The 23502-nt window shown below is 47.5% G+C and overlaps 1 protein-coding gene across 1 annotated transcript in view; it reads left to right on the top strand.

Moving 5' to 3' along the window:
* The window catches only part of LOC144134531 (neprilysin-3-like), a 40042-nt gene that overhangs the window by 8393 nt on the left and 8147 nt on the right, over positions 1 to 23502 (top strand). The window contains exons 2-6 of the mRNA XM_077667439.1: positions 1309 to 1474; positions 3011 to 3109; positions 19770 to 20069; positions 20765 to 20962; positions 22842 to 23071. Of these exons, the coding sequence (XP_077523565.1) occupies positions 1309 to 1474; positions 3011 to 3109; positions 19770 to 20069; positions 20765 to 20962; positions 22842 to 23071 (993 nt within the window). The remainder of the gene's footprint in view (positions 1 to 1308; positions 1475 to 3010; positions 3110 to 19769; positions 20070 to 20764; positions 20963 to 22841; positions 23072 to 23502) is intronic.

The following is a 23502-nucleotide window of genomic DNA, read 5'->3' as shown; positions in this document are numbered from 1 at the left end:
CCCATTAGTTTTTCTATGCCAGTCTTGAATGTTCAGCGCGAGCGCTGGACAGGTTTAAAAGCAATATTATGGTACGCATCTGAAATCCACTCTTACAAAAAGATTCTGTGTATGGTCTATAGAATCTCTATAGACAAACCCTAGAGAACAGTCTATAGGCATGACAATTCCTATAGACAATCCGTAGATTCATGGCCATACGCTTTCAGTTCTTTGTCTATAAACAGTCTTTAGTCTATGAATAGGCAAAATATATCTATAAAAAGAAAGGTCTATAAGGAGTCTGTAGACAGTCTACCGACCATTTTTCTAAATGCAGGCTAGTCTCTTCAGTTTGTTCAGTTTGTTCATAGCCATATTTTGCAATATCGTGCAAGTAATAAAAGACTAATTACTCAGTGGCATCCACCCGAAGCAGCGAAACTGCTACATAGGAAAGCTATGCAGCTTTTTGAGAAGTTTCGCAGTTCAAGAAATATTCATCCCGCTGCGGGGTTGGAACCCGGGACCACCGCAAGCGGAGCAGTGGCTATACGAACTGAGCTAACCGGGACGGCAAGCTTATGGCAGGGCGAGAGCGAATTGATCAATAATTCGAAGTGGGAACAGTGCAGTCAAACGTTTAAAGGAATACCCGAAGATGGAGTGAATTTGTAATAAGCGAGTAATTACTCATTGGCATCCACCCGAACGCAGCCATACGGCTACAAAGAAAAGCTATACATATTTCTAAGAAACTTCGTATTTGAAGAAAAATTCGTCCTGGTCCGGGACTGCTTTCGGGTGGATGCCGATGAGTAATTACTCCCTTATTACAAATTCACTCCATCTTCGGAGATTTCCCTAAACATTTCACCGATATTCCAGGTGCGTGACTTTGTAGGCTGGTTGTATCGGAGAGCCGATAATCCCACGTTCGATCACCAGTCTCGACCTAATTTTGTTGCTCGAAAAGAGTAACTTGTGCCGTACAAGAAACACCGGTGGCAGCAACTGCCATCGCAGGGCAGTGGCGTATTTCCTTAACCGCTGTACCATTGCTCAAAAAGTGGTACTGGGACTGCCAGGGACATATGAATGTTAAGATGAGAATTACCAATGAACTCATTGACGCTATAGCCACGTGGTCGTGTGGATATATATATGGAACGGCTGTCGCGATCGTGTAGTGGAGCTGCTATGGACGAGTCTCAGATGCTTAGCAAGCGTCCTTGCTTTTGGCTGAATCCATGGTTATCCGAGTTAAGCCAGTGCATATTTTTGAGATGGAAATATGCAACTTGCTGGTGTTCCGACGCATTTACGCAGATTGCAATCAACCGAGACGACGAGAAACGGATGGAAGACAACTTCATGAAGCTTGGCGGCCAGCTGAGGCAGGCACGTTCCTACGCCGAAAAGGTCAAGCTCTACGAGCCGAACATCCGAAACGTTTCTGCGTTTGCCGCTCGCATTGTGCGAACCGAGCAACTTGGTACGTATAGGCCTTTGGTGGCCATTGCTTGGCAAACTTATATTGCATGAATTTATTTGCGGTGAGGTCTGATCATCTGAAAGCTGAAGCAAAAAAAATTTTATCTCGGCCTTCCAATTACTTTGACGGAAAAAGAAGCCAATTTGGCTGCTGAATGCGACACGTGATCAAATTACCCCAGTAGGTCTGAAGCGGCTGTCGTGAACATGAGAGATGATTCGCAGGATGATGAGGCGAGGGCCACAGTTTTTCGGTAAACGTTGCAGTGCACTGGTATTCGCAGCCGATGAATGAGACGCTTAGGATGTCAGGGAGGGCCAAGATTGTAAAAATCACCCCCAAGGGGGACACTTTATCAATGATTGCCTGTTACGGAGCGTCAGCAAAGCCGCTCTCATAGACACTCATAGTGTAAACTGCTTCCATAGACGCCCTTGCATTTGATGGCTGATATTTCAACTCCCTGCCGATGGCTGGCGCAAGTTGCTACTACCAGTCAGGTCCGAAATATCACGCAGATAAGAACGCAGTCAGTACCACTCTTGTGCGATAAAGGGGGGCCCATGATCTCTTGCTATGGAAACTGCTGTCTCAGAGTATGAAAGCGACACAACGCCCGGATACGGCTCGACGGTCTCCTATGGAGTCGCATAATTTAAATCATTAATGCTCCCCCCCCCCCTCCCCCCCTGAGCACAGCCATTGGTTTTAGGCGACTTGTTTTACTAGCTTAGTAGTATGGGTTACTAGTTTTCCAGCTCAAGAATATTTCGGCCAGGTACCCCCGATCATTGGCTGGCATGGGAAATAACTCAAATTAGATCAATGGGACTAAAAATTAGTAAAGAAAACAAAATCGATATTCATCAGTTAAAGAATAAAACAGTTTGAGATATCATAGCCAACGATGTACTGGAAGAGTTAAGCAAAGGCACCTAACTACGGGAAGTAGTGTACCACAGATCCTCGTCATGAGAAGGTAAAGGCTACAAGGATAAAAGGGGAACGGAATGCATTTGGAAGTTACCCAGAAGTTGTGAATAAGTAGGCCAATATTTTTGATGAGAAAACTATTCAGTAGTTGTGTTTGAAGATAAGCTAAGTTTGAGGAAACTAAGCAGCATTCGCTTAAGACCAGTTGCTGGTCCAGCTTGGTGTTTCATGCTTTCATTTACATAGCGCGAAGACGAACACGGACAATAAGGGATGCCGCGCAGCGCTTTGTGGTCAAATCAATTCAATTCAAAATTTATTCATCTTCGTTTAGTGCATAAGTTCTTCCTCTCTCGACTCTTATCCGTGTTCGCCTTCGCTGTGTGTAAATGAAAGTGCATAGCATTCGTTATTATCACCTTTCATAGTGTATTGTTGTAGTGGTCGAACAAATGATTTCAACTGATGTTATTAGAATTATTAATGTAAACGTAGGGGCCATGGTTTATGATTAATGAACTTCAGATGCCTGTGGTCCCCAGTGGCTTGTGATTGGTTGCGTCGACCTTATGCCTTTCCTCATTTGCTCTTTTTTTGGTGCAGTGCGGCAAACGATGCGAATCCTCCGGCGCAATGCGCCGTTGTTCACGGGGGCAACCCTGGGGCGGCTAAAAGAGTTCACGAACAATACCGTCTCAAAAGGTATGTTGGGCTCTTCAAAGCAAATGTCACTTTGCATAATTTGAGGCTTCGTACGAAGCCTCAAATTACAAGAATTTCCATAGACTTCTGTCTATAAGGTCTATGGACTCCGTGTCGACAAACTCTAGAGAGCAGTCGATAGGCTATACAAATGCTATAGACAATCAATAGATTTATGGCTGTACTTTTTTAGTAGACTTTTCTCTACAGGCACTGTATAGACAAAAATAAATATCTATAGGAAGGCTAAATGAAGTCTATAGACTCTGTAGACTGTCTATAGAACATTTCTGGAAGGGGTAGGCTCATGCATTTCAATTAAGGCTGCCATCTAGGTACAGGTGCAAACAAGCGTAAACGGAAAACGATATTCCATTCCAAGTGGAATCACGTATTAACCGAATGAAACATCAATAATAAATGTTCCTCGCACAATAGCATGGAGGTGCCATAGCTGCCAAATTGATTAGGCAACGCGTGAAACATAGCAGCTGCTTGTGCTTCTTGTTTTCTAGTTGTTTAGTTTTGTGCTACAAGACTTTTTCTGCTCTTGTAGTGCTTGCACAGTGGCTGCTTGTCTTTTCTGGCGCTCTAGTCGTCCAGTTTTACGTTGGCAGTGTGTTTCTGTGTTCTTGCAGTGTTTGCGCAATTTTAACCCGACAGCGTTAAGGGCTCCATGTCGCAGAAAAGCCCCTGTCGTCGGCGGCGTTGGCCGTGAGCGAAAAATCCCAGAAGCATTAATAAATAAAACCTAGTAGAGTGAATTGATGAACTATTTCTTCAGATAGGGAAGCTCAAGGCCATTAATTCGGGAATGGGGTTGTTTAAGGAACGGAAAAGTAGGGGTCTATTGATGCATGAGGAGACGACATGGGAGGTCTAGCCACGCTTTACACTGCTTTGTAGAGGCCACTTAGCATATTTGCCAATATTTTCCCAGATGCCGTTCGCTCCGGCTCCGGCCAATGCATGAAATTCCTCATCATCGGTTTGAAAACCATGCTTGGAGACGACGTGGTCGCGTCCCTTGCGGAACTCTGAACCATGCCAAACTAGGTGGTACAGGCCAGCACGACACATACAGTCACAGTACGGGCACTTCACAACGTCAGTATTACCCCGTTGATTACAGCGAGGGCTGGTAGACCATTTAATGATGATGTTTGGCGTGTAGGCGGCATCGGCGATGATCTTATTAATGAAGATCTGCTCATGCGGTGTGAGAGCAGCTGAGGTATCAATGTAACACGGTGGTGTGACAGCCATAAGTCGTGCACGGCTCCTCTGTTTGGCACGCTGTAGTCTGCACATTAGGACAGTCAAGTTGTTGGACACATCAGTAGGGTCTTCGGTAACGGCGGGGTATGCAAGCGTAGGAAGGAAGGAGACTCTGGTTGCCGTAGTCATCGCCCGCGTCCAGGGATCCCCGCGAGGCGGATGCGCACGTTACGTGTGGAGAGGGTCCTCGTTATAGAAGTTTATGGAGCTCACGTGCAGCTTGATGTGAAACAGAGTAGAAATTGGTCGAGGTGGGGGATCGAACCAGGGCCTTCGGAGTGCGAGACGAGCAGGCTGATTGACTGACTGAAACTTTATTTCAATATGTATACAGGGAGCGAGTGGAGCGGTCCTTAAGGGGGGCCCGAAACACATTTTCAGTGCTTTGTTTTGCCTGTTGGTTGCATAGAATACGTTATAGTGTAGCTATGAGCATCGGTCGTACCGCGTATACTGTGGATTTTAATAATTTAATTAGCTCGAAAAAACAAATTCGTGGCGCTGACGGTGTCACCATACAGTGGCGGTGTTTAGCAGAGCATATGACATCACTTAGTGGGAGCTTGATGATTGGACAGAGTATATATACCGCACATTCTGTTAATAACTTGAGATACGTTTTGTCAAGTTTTTGTGTTTTATATTGCATTAACAAAACCAATTTGTTTGCTCTAGATAAAAGCACTGCAAAGCCAGCAAACCAAAACACCACCAGAGGCTCTGGCTACTTTTTGCATTGAAGTACTTTGCGCCTCTGTAAACATCCTACGACCTAGCACTCAACACTTATGGCTACTCTCTATGTATCTGAGAGCGGCTTTGCGGAATCAATGGGATCGAGCCATTGAACTCTATAAGCGTTCGTTGCGGTCCCAAGGAAAGATGCGTACGTTTCACATTTAGCAGTGAGTGCGAATCGTCAGCTTGTGGAGGATCATCGTGCGGCGGCGCCAGATGGCGCTACGTTTCTGTCAACAGCGCGCGCTCCTTGCTCGCCGTGACCAACCAGCGCGATAGGAGCGACGGGCGATGGTTGGCGGAAAGCAGTATCGGTACACGCTATGATAAATGTGTGTGATATCTTGCGCAGGCTGTCACACAGTCACAGTATCTCGCGCTCGAGTTCGGATCCATAAGCAAGGGAACGTCACTGCTCAGTGTTCCCTTCTGCGCCGCCGACGTGACGATGAAGCATCGCTGACTCAGCTGGGCGTGCACATGGTTGTTGTAACCGTGCAAACGGGGCTGCCAGCCTTGGCATGAACGAGCTACAGAGAACAGGCAAACATGGAGTGCAAACTTCCGCCACGTGCAAAGATAGGCTGTTATGATTGGTCACACTAAAGGGCGTCATTGGGAGAGTGAAATGGGAATCCGAAGCCGGACTAAAATCGAGTTGAGGGCAGCATTTTGTTTGCCTGTGTTCTGAAATTGCTTCATTGAATAACTCCCGTTCCTATGCATCGATTCTCGTAATTCTTTGAGTCAGCATCTATGTGACATAAAGAATCCGTCTGAAATGTAACCGGCATACATTCAAGCGCTGTTTCGAAGCCCCGGCTGTTGCTTACAAACTCTTGGTGGGCTGCTCATTACAACCGCCCATTGGCGGTGGCTGGTGCTCGGGCGCGCCCGAACAGGGCCTTTTGGCTCGCCAGGTCACAGCAGCCGAGCAGGGCCGCCTTCCAGATCTCCCGGGTAGGGCTGGGGATTGGGGGAAGATGCGGGGTTGATTGGCATGCCCACACCATGTGGGAGATTTCCGATGACTTTTCCCTACAGTGCGGGCACTCGCCCTGTGCACGCAGGGTCGAAAAGTTTGATGACTGCCGGGCACAGCAGTGTTTTAGTATAAAGGCGAAAGAGTAAGCGTTGCTCCGCCTTCGTGAGACCCTTGCAGGGCTTAAGAAAGATTGCATGGCCGAATTGTAATATTGGATGATTTCCTTGAAGGTAAAGCCGGATTAGTGCCGGAGTCGGCATCGGGGGGGAGGCGAGGGTAATGTCCGCAGAATGAGCGCGCGGACACCAGCGTCGGCCGCTACGTTGTCCTCGAGACCCGTCTGCGCGGGAGTCCATACTATTGTACGGGACGCGGGAGCCCCGAGAAAATTACTACGTTGAAGTCAAAGGTATGCCAAATAGGGAATAAAGCCCCTTTCTATTATCCTGCAGGCCCCTCGCGAGTCGTCGGTAATGATGACCCGCTAGTCTTGGTAGGCAGCGGCGATCCCGACTGCCACCTCTTTCGCATGGGTAATGTCTTGTGCTTTGAGCGTAAGGCTGTTCACTGCGGTCTTTTGGTGGACGACTGCGGCCGTGTACCAACCACCATGGTGTGGGCCAGTGACGTCGGCATAAAATACTCTGTGTTTGTGTCCATAGTAGCGTCCCAAGGCTCTCGCCCGCGCGAGGCGCCGTGCAGTATGGCCGTCCCGTGTCATGTTGGCCGAAAGAGGGCGTACGTGCAGGGCGTATCTCCAGATTTCTGGGATGCGCACGCTCTCTTCCGTCAGTGTTGGATGGTGGATGTGAAGTCGGGCAAGCAGGCGGCGACCCGACGGCGCCATTGAGAGTCTTGTGCTGTGGTTTGCCAAGTGCGCTTCTCGAAGGGGTTGACCATCCCCAGGCCCAGGAGGCGCTGCTTGGACGTTGTGACCGGGAGGTCGAGAGCGCGCTGGTAAATCTTACGGAGAACCACCTGAAGAGCTTTGTCGTCAGATCAGCGAAGGTGCAGGTAAGGAGTCGAGTACAAGACTCGACTGGTTACGAGTGCGTGCGCCAGCCGCAAGGCATCTTTGCACCGCAACCCCCCCGCGGTTATTGGAAACCCGGCGGATCATGCGACCCACATGGTCCCCCACCTTGCGCATTTTGGTCAGTGTTGTTTCGACAAGGCGATGTTTCTTGATGAAGATATCCAGTACTCTGATCTGAGCGTATTCTGAGATGGGTGCGCTCGCTACGGATAATTCGACTTTGGTAGTGTACTTCGGCTAGGGTCGAATGTGGACAAATTCCGACTTGGCCGGGAAGCATTCAAGGCCGCAGCTGCGGGCGTAAGCGTCCACAATCTCCTAGCAGGATGGCTTCAATGTCTCCTATCGATCCGTGCTTAGCCCAGATGGAGATGTCGTCGGCATACAACCCGTGCTCTATGCCCATTACACTTTCCTGCTGACCCGGAAGTTTCATCGTCGCCAAATTGAATAGCAGAGATGAGAGGTGCGCGCCCTGCGAGGTACCCTCTCGTACCTAATTGGTAGGGGCCGTGTTCTTCATTTTCTATCCGGATATACAATTATGGGCGTAGAAAAATAGGCTAATGAACTTAAACGTGTTGTGTCCACAGTTGATTTGGGAAAGGCGCGTCAGAATTATGTCATGTGTTACATTGTCTAAAGGCCCCTTCATATCGAGGGCGAGTACTACCTTGTGACTAAGGGGGTATTCGACGGGATTCAGAATTTCGCGGTCTAATTGAAGCAAGACATCCTGCGCGCACCGGTGCGGGCGGAACACGAACATGGTGTCTGCGAATACATTTTGGTTTTCCAAAAACACGACAGCGTGTCTCGCACCATAGTCTCCATCAGCTTCCCCCCCCCCCCCCCCTCTATACATGAGGGAGATGGGGCGGAGGTTGTCCGTGTTTATGGTTTTGCGGGCTTTAGATCCCCGCCGCTGTGGCTCAGTGGTTAGTGCGCTCGACGACCGATCCGGAGTTCCCGGGTTCGAACCCGACCGCGGCGGCTGCGTTTTTGTGGAAGAAAAACGCTAAGGCGCCCGTGTGGTGTGCGATGTCAGTGCACGTTAAAGATCCCCAGGTGGTCGAAATTATTCCGGAGCCCTCCACTACGGCACCTCTTCGTTTATTCTTTCACTCCCTTCTTTATATCTTCCCTCACGGCGCTGTTCAGGTGTCCAAAGGAAATTGAGCCGTATGAGACAGATATTTCGCTATTTCCTTTTCCCAAAACCTTTTATTATTATTATTATTATTATTATTATTATTATTATTATTATTATTATTATTATTATTATTATTATTATTATTATTATTATTATAATATTAGGAACGAAGGTGACCAGGGCGGTCTTGTATTCGACTGGGAGGAGTGCCTCACCTAGCCAGATTGAGTTTATTGATGCGAGGAGCCCCTCGTAGGCCGGGTCGGGAAGATTGGCAAGTAATTTCAGTTATTTTTTCCCTTCCCGGCGCCGTTCCTCGTTTACTCAAGGCCGCCTTCAGGTCGTGGAGCCAGAAAGGTTGATCCAGTTTCGCGTTCTCGGAACCTGCATACGAGTACGCTGGCCCTCGGGGGTCGTGTTGGATGCAGAGGTATTGATCGCGTAGTTTACCTGCTAATTTTGTGGTATCTCCTTCGAAGCTATGGATAGCCCGTTGGAGATGTTCTTTTGTCTCCGCTCTTGTTTTAGTCGGATCGATGAAGGCGCGAAAGAGACGCCAAGTGCTCCGTCTAGACATATGTCTAGCGGCCGTGTTGCACCGGTCCACACAATTCGAGTCGCCGAGCAGGTACGCGTACTCAGCCGCTCGCTGGGTGAGCTCGGCGATGCGAATTTTGAGTTTCCGATTATATTGCTGTTGGCGCCATCTGCGGACGAGGCTATGCCGCGCCTCCCAGAGGTGCAGGAGGTGGTTGTCCACCTCCGGCGTGGCCTCCGATTGTTGAACTTGAGTTTCTACCGAACGAAGGTGTTTCACTAATTCTTGTGACCATGCGTGGTAGCCTTGTTCGTGGGTAGGGGCCGACTGCAGTTGGTGAGTCGATGCTGCAGAAAATTGAGAACCAGAACACACGTGATCCCAGAAATGTTAGTCTGGAGGGGAAGAAAGTTGAAATGGTGCCCTATCTTCAAGGTTTTTCACACAACCTGAAGAAAGTGGCATAACGGCTCGGCGTGACGGCGGCCTTCTCTGCACCTTGTAAGCTGTCTGGATTATTTTCACGAATCGCGAAGGCCAGTGAGGGGAGGAAATCCAAGAGCTGCACTCTGAAGCATGCCAACACGTTCGTTGCTTGTTCGACTCGTGTCGTTTACAAGTTACAGCTGTCACGTGGAAGTGTGTACACGGACGAAACCGGAAGATGTGTTAATGACCGCGCACACGAACATAGCAATTACCTCCGAAATTTGATCAAAATAATCTCCGACGTCACTGCAAGAGTTGTAAAGATTGTGTTCCGGCTTTTAACAACATGTCAGTCATCGGAAAAGGGAAAAACAGTCTGGAGAGGGAAATCCTGGAGGCCTACCATATTAGGTTGCAAGGCAGCTACCGTCTTTATATCTCACTAACAAGGAATTTCATTTCCTAACCAAAAGTGTGCGTGTGCACGTTTGACAGGCAAAGTATGTGCCTTTTGTTGTTTGCGATATATGGAGCGTGTATCCACTCCTTCGTGAAACGCCACTTATGTATTTGCTTTTTAGTTTTTTTTAAGTATCTGATACGCATGCGTCTTCTGGTGTCCTAGGTTGGCCGTTTCTGGATTAAACTTCAGTTGTTAGTCCAGCCTTGTCCTGTGTCCTTCTTCTCCTGGTGTTTCTTGCCTTTGCTGGTGAAGATATGTATGAAATACACGAACTAGCCCACATGGTTACCTTGTTACAGAATTTGTGTAGGTTTGCCGGAACTTTGTCCAGTCGAGTAGGCGGGCTTGTGCGTGGGATCATGCCAGTGGTTTGGTTCCGACCAAATCAGCGGTCCAAATCAATCAAGTTGGCTGTATAATTTTTTTTCACGCAGATACAGGAAGAGGGATCTTGCTGGAGCGTAACATAATTCGTAAGGGTTGCGCCGCTCCCTGGCTCCTGGAGGGCGACCACCGCAAGAGGTAAATCGAATGTTGACAGGAAAAGCCGGAGGTTCGCCCGCTTGGCGCGGGAACAGAATCCGCGGCAGTTCCACTGGGTAATTTCGATGGGGTTGGCCAAATTGGTATCAGGAGAGCGCCTAAATTCCTTCCTGTCCGCCATGGTCAGTTAGGTGAGAGGTCGATTGTAGGGACGCTAATCCGAAGCCAGCACTCAAGGTGAGGGGGCCATCCTCTATTCCTGAGAGCGAGCAGCTGGCTTCGTCTTCTACTAGTTTCATGGCGCGACGCATTTTGCGATAGCGGCCAGACACGTCTTTGATTAGACCACCGACGCGTCGGACACCCCGCGAAGATTGTTCGATGTGCTGTGCGACGATTGCGGGTACAATTTCGGTCGTCCTGGCGATCGCGGAGGTGGCTTCCGTGGAAATTTGACTTTCTTGGGCTTTGAAGCTGGCCTCTAGACGGGCCTCAAGTGCAGCTTCCGCCTTCAGTGCTGCGTTCGGTGCCGCGGGCTCACTCTCCATTGCCTCGGTAGCGGGGCTAGAGGTGGGAGTGATAGGCTGTTTCGATTGCGAGTCTAGGAGCGGAGTTTTCTGGAGCAGCCTCTCAATTTTGCCCTGAAGAGCTGCTATTTTGGTTTGCTCGGCACTGCGTGCCTGCAGGAGGGCAGGAGGGAGGAGGAGGCAGCCCTGTCCATACCGCTCACCTGCGTTCCACGTTTCACGGCGTTGACCCAGACCCCGGTCTGGTCGTGTGGTGGCGCTGTCGACTGCTTTTCAGTGTCGCCGTGTGCTGGCGCCTGCATCAACGGGCGCTTGCCGGCTCCTCCCGCGGCCACGTGTCACCGGCTTGGTAACGCAACAGGGCTGCCATGATGGCGGCTCTTCTTGGCAGCTGTTTTCTTCCTTTCGCCCGCCCTTCGTGGTGATCATCTTGTGCTTGCGGGATTTCGCCGCACACTCCCACGAGTTTGTGGCGTTTGCACCGGCGCATAACGAGCACCGCGGCACACACTCGTGAGGCCCCCCTCCTGAAGCGGGTTTTGTGGCACTCGGTGGCCAACGGCCCCATACAGGCCGCAGGGCGGGATCGTCCGGTAGTAGTTTCGCACAGGGATGAGCATGTTCTCGTAGTGCACAAAACGCGGTTTCTCCCTCCCGGCGAATGTGATCCGAGCTTTGTTAGAGGAGCTGAATTTCTTAACCTCGGTGCAGGTGCCTGCCCTCACTGCACCTGCTGCCGAAGCGATTCAGTAGAGTCCGAGTTGCTGACGGTGATGACGCCCTGGCAGCCATCGCCTCCGTCTTGTCGAAGGTATCCGTGGAGTGGAATATTCCCATGCTCGGTGTTAATGGAGCTGTCCTCGAGGAGCCGATCAGCCGCCGCCGGGTTCGGGGTGTAAATCACAACGAGGGTTTGTTCACGGGATGGCAGAACTGTAACAGACCTTGCTACCTAGGGGCCGAGGTGGGCCGTAATGGCGGCGCCGTAGCGATTCTCTGAAAAGGCTTGGTGCAGCGACATATGTTTGCACGGTTTGAGCACGACCACAATCGAAGTCGTCTGGGCCCGGTATTAGGAGTTGGCGAGGCTTGCAGTTGGGAAGGGCCTTCACTTTGCTTCCTGCAGCGCGGCGAGGCAGGAGGCTGCGTCTTGCATGCCAGCCGGTGTCCCGTAGGACGGGGCAGCGATGGACGCCGACAGCTTAGCTTGAATGATCGAGCGGCACGCGACCGCTTAGTTGAGAGATTGGTGCCAAAATTTCGAAACAGAAGCGGAGTTGTCACCTTCTAATGTTGACACTGTCGTCCAGATCACGCCGTCGAGATCGTAACCCCTCACGAATGATGCAGGGTCAGCCATTTTACCTCGGGAGGCCGGTTCCATGCCGCCGCGCGTCGGCGTGGAACGCCAACGCCATTAGGTCAAACTGCGTCGCCCGGGTGGTCGGGTGTAATTCGGCCGTAAAATTTGCAAACTTCGGCCAACCTGGCGAAATTTGGTGTCCACGTAATCCAGATTGCTTGCTGCGTCGAAAGACATTGGTCTTGTAGGGGCGAAGAAGATGAGCCTTGGCTGCTGTCGAAAAAATTAATGTGGATTAGCTCAGCCAATACAGGCTATAAAAAGCGAAAGATGTCGGCGTTCACTGTGTTCATTGGCGTTGGCATTGACAATGTTCTAGACGACGATGGCTTTGAGGAAAGGAAGGGCGCATTACTGGCTCCCTGGATATGCGGACGCCTCATTCGTGCTTTGATACATGTGGTGGTGGTGAAAGAGATGTGTCCTGAATGCATTAGCGCTGAAAGCGTTGTGGCTGACATGCGCGGCGGCTGCGTTTTTATGGAGGAAAAACGCTAAGGCGCCCGTGTGCTGTGCGATGTCAGTGCACGTTAAAGATCCCCAGGTGGTCGAAATTATTCCGGAGCCCTCCACTACGGCACCTTTCTTCCTTTCTTCTTTCACTCCCTCCTTTATACCTTCCCTTACGGCGCGGTTAAGGTGTCCAACGATATATGAGACAGATACTGCGCCATTTCCTTTTCCCCAAAACCAATTATTAATTATTATTATGACGCGGCGCGGCAGCAATAGCTAGGAAGCCGCGTTCATTGGGTGATCAATGTCTCGCGATCAACCATTACCTGCATGCCACCTCCAAGGGTGACGGGGAGGGCGCGCTTCCTACCCAGTGTGCGGAACGCAATGAAAGCAGGCTTTTTTGTTGGACACCAACACGTACTTGAAAGCGAGATTGAGGTCTCCACTGACCCACTTAGCCGGTTGTGCGCCTTTCCTTTCGTGAAAATGAACGGCCTTTGCAAAGTTGTCAATGCCAATGAACTCTATGAACGCCGTCGGCTCACTTGTTTTGTTTGGTTTTTGAGGAAAAGAAAAGGCACACTAACCGTCTCACACATCTCGGTGGACACCCGAACGGCGCCGTAAAGGAAGAGATAAAGGAGGGAGGGAGATGAGAGAGAGATTTTGAAGAGCGGCGCGACGGTGCGCAGCGGCGGAACACCTGTGGCTCGGTGCTACTAGTGACGCATGCGCTGTAGGGACTAGGCAGCGAGAGAGAGAGAAATATCAGCGGTGAGGCGCGCGTTGTGACGTCATGTGCCTCCTCGGAGCACCGCCACGGCAAAATCGCAAGTTCGCGGCTAGTAAAGCTTTCGCTTTAAAACGACGGATCCGACACGCCACACGTTGAGTTCGGCGCGCGCTCTGGCATTCCCCCGGCACGCTAACCACTCCGGCACGCCAATGGTTTGATGGTTTGAAGTGAGCAAAGGCGCGTCTAGTGAATACGGTGTCGTTTTTTACTTCCCTTACGGCGCGGTCCGAGTGTACAGAGAGAAACTTGAGACCGGCGTCATTTCCTTTCCTTCAAACAAATTATGTGAGGCTGGTGTCATTTCATTTCTATAAACTGTCCAACGGTCAAAGCGTAGCGCGCCAGGAGCGACGGGCCATGGTAGGCGGTGAGCAGCAGTGGTCGCGGTACGCGCTATGCTAAATGTGTCTTATCTTGCGCAGGCCGTCACACCGTCGCAATCTCTCGCTCTGGAGTTCGGATCCTGCTCGGATCGCGTTCAGATTCATAAGGGAACGTCACTGGTCAGTGTTCCCTTCTGCGCCGTCGACGTGACGATGAAGCATCGCTGGATCAGCTGGGCGTTCACATGGTTGTTGCAACCATGCAAATGCCGCTGACAGGAACGAGTTACAGAGAACAGGCAACCATGGAGTTCAGATTTCGCGACGTGCTCAGATAGGCTGTTTTGATTGGTCCCCCGAAGTGTCGTCATTGGGAGATTGAAATGGAAATGGGAAGGTGATAATAATAATAATAATGATGATAATGATAATGATGATAATGATAACGATAATGGTTTTTTGGGGAAAGGAAATGGCGCAGTATCTGTCTCGTATATTGTTGGACACCTGAAACACGCCGTAAGGGAAGGGATAAAGGAGGGAGTGAAAGAAGAAAGCAAGAAAGAGGTGCCGTAGTGGAGGGCTTCGGAATAATTTCGACCTCCTGGGGATATTTAACGTGCACTGGCATCGCACAGCACACGGGCGCCTTAGCGTTTTTCCTCCATAAAAACGCAGCCGCCACGGTCTGCTTCGAACCAGGGAAGTCCCGATCAGTAGTCGAGCGCTGTAACCACTGTGCCACTACGGCGGGTAGGGAAGGTGATAATAATAATAATTGGTTTTTGGTGGAAAGGAAATGGCGCAGTATCTGTCTCATATATCGTTGGACACCTGAACCGCGCCGTAAGGGAAGGGATAAAGGAGGGAGTGAAAGAAGAGAGGAACAAATAGGTCCGTAGTGGAGGGCACCGGAATAATTTCGACCACCTGGGGATCTTTAACGTGCACTGACATCGCACAGCACACGGGCGCCTAAGCGTTTTGCCTCCATAAAAACGCAGCCGCCGCGGTCGAGGGAAGGTGAGCGAAAATCGAGTTGATGGCAGAATTTCGTTTCCTTGTATTCTGAAATTTCTTCGTTTAATAACTCCCGTTCCTATTTATTTATTTATTTGTGATACCCTCAAGGTACAAAGTACATTTCAGAGGGGAAGGGCAGTTGTTAACAAGAAAAATAAACAAAGCACAATTCATACAAAACTATAGAACAACGGAGGCAGGATAAAAAGAAGTGAGCAAAATGAACACGGAACAGATTAATAAAATAGTTTAAGAACAATACTAATACGTGGAGCGATCATTATGTAATCAGAGTGGTAAGTATTCTTCTAAATTGAGTTGAATCAGTGATGCTAGTTAATGATGCGGGTAGGGAATTCCATTCTTTAGAAGTTTGCGGAAAATATGATTGCGCACATGTCACTGTGTTACAATGAGGCACTGTGACCTTGTGTTGATGATCACGACGGTGAGAAATGAACGGTGCTGGTTGAATCCATCGAGAGCGAAGTTGAAAATTGGAGTAGAAAATCTTATGGAATAGGCAGATGCGGAAGTGCTTACGGCGGGTAGCTAGGGGCAGGAGGTTTAAAGACTTTTTCATTTGGGTGACGCTAGATGTACGATGGTAATTGCCTAAAATGAATCTAGTTGCACGATTCTGGACAGTTTCCAGAACCTGTGTCAGTGAGACCTGTCCAGGGTCCCATATAGATGAAGCGTATTCCATTTGCGGTCGTACGTAGGTCATGTATAATAATGATTTTAATGAAGATGGAGCAAGTGTAAAATTTCTTCGAAGATAACCAAGCGTTTTGTTTGCTTTAGATGCTATATGTTCTATATGAAGTTTCCAGGACAGGGTGTTAGTTATATGTATGCCAAGATACCGGTACGATCTTACGCTTTCAAGGGGATGACTGTGAAGAAAATAAAGAGGACAAGTAGTATTTGAACGTGAAACTCTCATAGATTTGCATTTTTTAATATTTAGTTCCATTTTCCAATTATGACACCAGTCTAGTATGTTATTAAGATCGACCTGGAGAGAGCGAATATCGGAATCGTTAGTTATTTTACGGTAAATCACGCAGTCGTCGGCAAACAAACAAATCCTAGAGTTAACAGTAGCAGGCAGATCATTAATATAAATCAGGAACAGTAAAGGGCCAAGGACAGATCCTTGAGGAACCCCAGAACCAACTGGCACGGTAGAAGAATTAGTGTCATTAGCATGCACAAACTGAAGGCGAGAAAAAAGAAACGCGCGAATCCAGTTCAGAACAGAAGGGTCAATATTTAGAATGCTGAGTTTATATAGAAGTAATGAATGGTTAACTTTATCGAATGCCTTAGCGAAGTCGAGAAATATGCAGTCTGTGGAAAACGCGGAGTCTAAGTAGAAGTGCAGATCATTAGTAAAGGAAAGTAATTGAGTTTCACAGGAGAAACCTTTCCGAAAGCCATGCTGTGTCAGAGAAAAGAAGCTATTATCTTCAAGAAAATTAACAAGGTGAGTGAAAATTATATGTTCCATTATTTTGCAGGGTATTGATGTGAGAGAGATGGGTCGATAGTTAGATGGGTTCTGTTTGTCACCGGCTTTATGTACAGGTATGACCTTAGCAGTCTTCCAGTCCTCGGGTAGTACGCCATCATGGTACGACTGTGAGAATATGCTTTCCAAAATGATAGAGGTATATTCCATAGTATTCCGAAGAAATTTGCTATTAATGCCATCGATTCCGCTAGAAGATGTTTGTTTTAAATTATTAATGATCGGTATAATGCCATGAGAGTCAAACACAATTGGATCCATACAGTAGTAGTTACACGATTGGAGTTTGGGATGGTGGCGATCAACGGATGAGGAAGAAAATGACGACAAAAGAGTCATTTAGTGAAGTGGCACAAAGATGGTCCGGAATGGGATTTCCAGTTGCTGAAAGTAATGACACTTTGTCGTTAGTGCTAGGTTTTATTATGCTCCAGAAGCGTTTAGGATTAGACTTTAAGATGTTCGGGAGGGTTACATTAAAAAAAGAAAATTTAGTAGTCTTTAGTGCACGGGAATAGGCTAAGGCAGCTGATTTATATGCAGTCCATCGCTCAGGTTTTAATGAATTCCTAGCAGTTCGAAAAAGTCTTTTCTTTTTGTTAGAAAGGCGGTTTAAATATCGATTATACCATGGAGCTTGGTTATTCGAGTAGACGCGCCGAAGAGGAATATGTCGGTTAATCAATTCAGATACCTTATTTCGGAACATGCACCAGTTAGTTTCCACCGAGCGCTCGAGGTAATTAGGCAAGAATATGTCTAGAAAAGAGCTCAGTTCATCATTAATAGCAAGAAAATTAGCCTTGTTGTAGTCCCTAATATTTTTGGAGCGGTTTGATGAAGGTACGTGTTCATGAGTTAACGTGAAATGTAATACATCGTGGTCGCTCAGGCCAGGCATATGTATTACAGGTGACGTGCAATCTTCTGCAGTCGTTAATACAAGATCTAGAAGAGAGGATGAATTTTGAGTAACACGTGTGGGTGAAGTGACGATTTGTGTCAAGCCAAAGTCTGCGCAGATGGTGATAAATTGGTTAGTTTCTGCGCTCGGTGGGTTAGAAAAAGGGAACGTGTGTGACCAGATAATGTTGGGATAGTTGAAGTCCCCCAAGAGTAGAATTTGTGCGCTGGGATATCGAACAGTGATTTGATTCAGGCTGTCATGCAAGCTATCACAGAATGACATATCGCTGGAAGGGGAGCGATAGCAAACGCCGATGATCACTTTCCTGAAACCTAAATTCACGCAGCACCACACAGATTCAATATCAGAAACAATTGATATGCAGTGACAATCAAACTGCTCGTCAATTGCGAGCAAAACACCACCACCTGTTCTTTGAGTGCGGTCAGCGTCTATGTGACAAAGAATCCTCCTGAAGTGTAACAAGCATCCGTTCAAGCAATGTTTCGCAGCCCCTTTAATTCTTCACAGGTAGATTTTGTGGATAAGTGAAACATTTCCTCTCCGTCATTTCCTTTCCTCAAAAAAAAAAAAGGTTTCCATTTTTCATATTCTACACGGCACAGCATCCTCATTTATTTCCTATTCTGTATTTGTTCATCGTGTGTATTGCCGCCCTACCGCTATCCTTTCTTACTATGGCTCCCCCTTTCTTTCCCTCTACCGGTCCCTTTATCCCCGCTAGCCGCAGCTCAGGTGCTTCAAGTCTCGATGGCACATGACGCGGCTAGCAACATCTTTTCGTTTCATTGTTATACTATTAAGAAATAGCCACTAGCAACGACATACCTTTTTCATTTTAATGAAAACACTCCCGAGACTCAAAATAATTTGGTGCTCTTCTCTACACGGGAATTTGTTTCCAGTGCTGGTGCTTTTTCACGTAAAAATCCACTAATAGATGTACTGAAACGAAGAAAATGCGAGGAGAAATGTTGTTCTGGTCATTATAAAGAGTATACGGCAGCAAATGTTCATCTTCTTTTGAAGGAATCACGCGCACAACCTGTACACATTTCCTGCCGTGTAAATAGTTTTTGTGTATTAACCTCTCCCTTTATACTATCTTCCTGTCCCCTCACCTCTTTCATTTCTTTTCTCCATTCTGCCTGCTATCCTTTATTTCCGCTGCCCCAGCTCAGGTGCTTCAGTAACGATGGCAGATGCCGAGGCGATCAAAAATCTTTTCCGTCATTTTTATTATTAATTTATTAAAACTTCATACTTTTGGCACCAATGGTGTGTCTTTGCACAGAACACTGTTTGAGCGTCAATAAAGTGCCAGGGTGTTTACGTCTTTAAGTTTATATTGGTTTAAGTTGCCATGGACAAAATCGTGTCTTCTTTTGCAATATTTATATGCAGGTTCACTTTCGCTTGTATTCGTGCCGAGCATTGAACATACGTATGCCCATATCAATCCAGCAAAATAATTTGGTGGGTGTTTCTGAAAGCGTTAGCAACATAAGAGAAAACCAATATTTCAAACTTGAGCCCACAAGAGGACACCAATACTTCCCATGTGAGAACGCTGCTTTCGCTCCTTCGAATTATTGGTGAAGTTAAGGAATCATGCATCTATTCGTTTGTTGTAAGCGAAAAAGTGAGCTGAATACTCATGAATGAAAAATTGTGGTTTTTAGGAAAGTAAATTGCGCAATATATGCCTCACTTCTCGGTGTACACCTCAACTACGCCGTGAAGGAAGGGGCCAAGGTATGAATGGAAGAAGCAAGATAAAGAGGCGCCGAGGTGGAGAGACATGGAATAATTTCGACCACCTGGAATTCTTCACCGCTGAGGTTGCTTGGCTATATTTTATTATTTTTATTTCCTTCGTACCCATCTCGACGCAATATCAGCAGCTGCAACTAGTAAACAACACAAAGCAGACAGAACACGTTCTGAATATCTGAATATGTGCGGCGCGAAAGTGTGTTCTCGAGACGGCTGTAGTTATTTATTCTTTCATGAATTAAGATACGCAACCAAAGTTCGTTTTTATTGCATAATTCCCCTGTAGTGCTTGCAAGCCAGGTTTTTACAAAATTCAGCGTGCGGAATTTACGGCAACAGTTCAAAATTAGCGTTCCAATCAAAAACAACCACAGAATACTAATCGAGGCTAAGATCGCGTCGAAGCAACGAATGCCAAAAATACCAATGAAATGCTGCCATGGATATAGGGCTTCGCAAGTGTATGAAGCGGTCATCCGTGTTATTCGTGAAAATACGCAAAAAAGGAAGGAAGCATTACATTATGAAGACAGCAGCGATAAAATAAAAAGGTCCTTCTTTCGGCACTTTTAGGGAAAGCATTTCGCCAGCAGTTTCACCCAGGGTTTTGAGTGTGCGTGTCTGTAGTTCAATTAATAGCGATATTTGCTTTGAAGTGCGCAGTACCAAGCAATGGGACTACCGTAATGCAGTCGGGAGCAGACAGACCCGTACAATCGGAGTGCGCTACCAGTAGCTATCACTGTGTGCTGAGCAGCAACACGGCTCGTGGGTGTTCTGCTGCAGAAAACTGACTCGCGCCGTTACTGTGCGTCTCCTTTCCAGCCCAGTGGCAGGGGCTGATTCCGAACTACAATCTGACACCTTGGAATCATCTGTGGCTGTGGAAAAACGCGACGAAAATCGTCGTCCTCTTCATGGACACCCGCCTCATGGACTTGGAAGACTCTCACATTCAGATTGCTTGGAGCCTTGTTCGCCACCTGTTGGAGTTTTCCCACGGCCGTGCATTGGCCAGGAAAGCAGCTACGCTTGGACACGGGCAATATGGTATCCGTAAATTTTGCTACCAAGCAGTCAACTCCATCATGGCACCGGCCGTCTACAGGCGATTCTTCGAGAAGTGTGCGCATTTCTACTTTTATTTTATAAAAGGAGCGAGAATGGACGGTGGTTTGAGTGTAGATGCCTCGATGTCGAGATTTGCTAAATCAACAATTGCTTCTTTTGCGGGAGAGCACAGAGCACTGTTTATTTTTCAACTAAACGTAATATAGACATTATCGTTATTATTCTGTGAAGTGAAGATGTGACGCATGCCTTATGGGTTTGCTTCTCATCGTATCGCTCCTGTACCAGAAGAGATCCTTGTCGTAGAGTAATGCGACCATACAAGGAAACTTCTTGCAGAAGAATATACAGATAGAATATCTTCACGTTGAAATTTCCCAGGCCACAAGGTATACGCGTTTGAGAAGTACAGTCGAGCACTTGCTTCACCTATAAAAACAATGCCGTCCTGAGAAGTGGGTGTGAGACACTATCTCGCCGTACAAAGATCTTGAACTCTGATGTATCATAAATGCCAGTCTGCAGGGCTGAAAAGCCGGAACTGGGGCCAGGCGCTCTCTACCAACCCATGTAGTCTCACAGTGCGTTACAGCACCATTCGGTGATAGAGGGCGCCTTTGCGAAACTGCCATTTGCCGAAACTCACCTGAACACAATACCCAAAGATGTCTACTTAATGCTTCATTGCATAATCGTGATCGTCCCACGCTGGCTGGCCTGTCATTCTCTGCGCACACTTCTCTTCACAGTCGTTCCTGGGCAAGCACTCTCGTCGGCCCGGCAAGTTTTGCTGAACGTGCGGTCATCCCTTCTGCGGAAGCTGCGGACGACGGATTGGATAAGGGCGCCTCTGAAGAACATCACCATAGTAAAGGCTGAAAACTTCGGCATTATCGTGGGCTACCCAGATGCGATCTCCTCCGAGGCCGCTGTGGAGGCCTTGTATGGTGAGCAACAAACTTTCCGCGGAGCAGCTCGACTACTGAGTACTTCTTCGTAATAGGTTCACTTCTTAGCCAGTTTGACTAGTCCATTAGTCGAACGATTGATTTACTGAATGAAGAGTCGACTCTGAGTATTACTAGCTTTACTACACTATGTCGGAGAGGTCGTGTCCGCAGCAGTTGTAACCGAAAGCGGATGATGTGAGGTTGGTGTCGAAAAAAGAATTATGTCGATAAGTTGATTTCTTAATTAAAGCAAAAAATGTCCAAAAAATGGGCATAGCCAGGGCAATGCGTAGCGCCAAATTTGAAAACACGAAATGGGTACTGAGATGAAACGAGGGAATCATCGGAGTTAATCGAAATACAATCAATCAATTAATGATTAATGAAAGTAGTGAGCACATTTCACACCTAATTATGACCAATGATTGATTAGATTGATTAATTAGGTCGGTGAATTAAATCTTGTAATTACGTGCTTACCACCCGATCATAGATCAATGAATCGATCATTAAATTGACCGAGGATTCTTCATTGCTTTCGCATTACTCCAATGCGGCACTTAGCGAGGCGGTGGCTCGAAACACCCAGACTGTCCGGTGACCACTTTGGTGGTCTGACTTCGCAAGTATAGACCCTTCCCATCCAGTAAAGTGCAGGCATCTTACACAAACAATATTTATTCTATATACACAATCAATAATTTACTCTTGAAAAACGCGTTTGAATAATACTGACAATTATTGTATCATAATTAAGGGTGGACTTGAATGAAATATACAGGGTCCCACCTGTACATATAGTTCAGCGCTTGGCCCGCGCAGAAAGCAGCCGTGTATGAAAATACCGGAGATGAAAATACCTTTTTTTTCTGTACAGGTTTGTGCGTGTGTATGATAGAGCACAAAATTGCAGGAACTTTAGTTTTGGGGGAAAGGAAATGGCGCAGTATCTGTCTCATATCGGTGGACACCTGAACCGCGCCGTAAGGGAATGGATAAAGGAGGGAGTGAAAGATGAAAGAAAGAAAGTGGTACCGTAGTGGAGGTCTCCGGAATAATCTCGACCACCTGGGGATCTTTAACGTGCACTTACATCCCACAACACAAGGGCGCCTTTGCGTTTCGCCTCCATCGGAACGCGGCTGCCGCGGTCGGGTTCGAACCCGGGTACTCCGGGTGCCGAGCGCTCTAACCACTCAACAACCGCTGCGGATACCCAATACATCTATCCACTCATCTTCACCGTCCAAAGCCTCCCCCCACCAGAATTGTACGCCGCTTCTAAACGAAAAAGTGACATATAAATGAGATTCACAGGCGCAATGGGAACGCAATCAACGTCAGAACGAAATGTACAGCCAATACTTTCAACGCAGATTTGTCGCGTCACATAGTATGATCGACGGTGAATTTGTTCTGTTACCGGTATTTGCATATTAGCAACTTCTATCAAATGTGCACGAGCGTCATTAAGGCGTAAGCATTTCTCTGCTCATGAGCGGCGTGGACGGAAGATGTTGGCGAAAGTTCGTGGACGGAAGTAGTCGGCACGAACTGTCAATCATAAGCTGTATAGTAAATAAAGCAAACATATACCAGTTAATTATTCAGCAGTTGTTAAGTAACATCTAAGTAAGGAAATAAAAATCAGGAATTAAAAAATGCAAAAAATGCAAAAAATAAGAACAACGACGTAAAATTAGAGAAAACAAAAATAGAAAAATAAATGGTAATGTTTAAGATAGAAGGGAGGAATAATAAAAACAAAATAAACAAATAATACAGAAAATAGAATAAATTAAAAATGGAGGGGGAAAGACGACAGGGAAAGGGTTTCGCATTGGCGCTCATAATCTTTCTCTCCTGTCGTTCCCAGTTGATTTCCCGGATGTCGGAGGGGCTTTCTTGGATGCGTACCTGCAGTCACTCCGCGTCTTCACGGAGCGCCAAGTCCGAGGGGTCGGCATCAATAACTTCAGAGCTGACGAAGTGAATGCCCAATATGACCGGTCCAAGAACACCATCACTGCATTTGCTGGCATTCTGCTTCCGCCGGTGTACATCCCGAACGGTCCGCCTTCGTTAAACTACGCTGGTTTCGGTCAGGTACGCCCTGAGGGTGCCTCCGTGATTCCAGATGACCGCATGACCAGGCGTAACTAAATATGCTCCATATCCCGATGAGAGCCAATCTGAATTACGAGCTACGTTGCACAGAGACTGAATCCACTTCATGGTATGTCAGAGGGGTTAGGTGGGCGGATGAGATTAGGAAGTTCACAGGCATAGGGTGGTCACAGATGGCAAAGGACGGGGTTAACCGGAGAGACATAGAAGAGGCCTTTGCCCTGCAGTGTGCGTAGTCAGGGTGATGATGATGATGATGGTTTAAATCCGTCCATAAAAAATTTTGGTGGGCACTTGAGGTCCTTACGTGCTGTGTATCCGAAAGCCTCCTATGACCTAAAGGCTTTTGCCACGAATGCATTTGAACTCAAGTCCTGTACCGTAAAGGCTTTTACCATGAAGTATTTTCA

This window comes from Amblyomma americanum, chromosome 5 (assembly GCF_052857255.1).
Source record: "Amblyomma americanum isolate KBUSLIRL-KWMA chromosome 5, ASM5285725v1, whole genome shotgun sequence".
NCBI lineage: Eukaryota > Metazoa > Arthropoda > Arachnida > Ixodida > Ixodidae > Amblyomma > Amblyomma americanum.
Note: the sequence above shows the minus strand (reverse complement) of the source record. Positions and strands in the feature narration are given on the sequence as shown.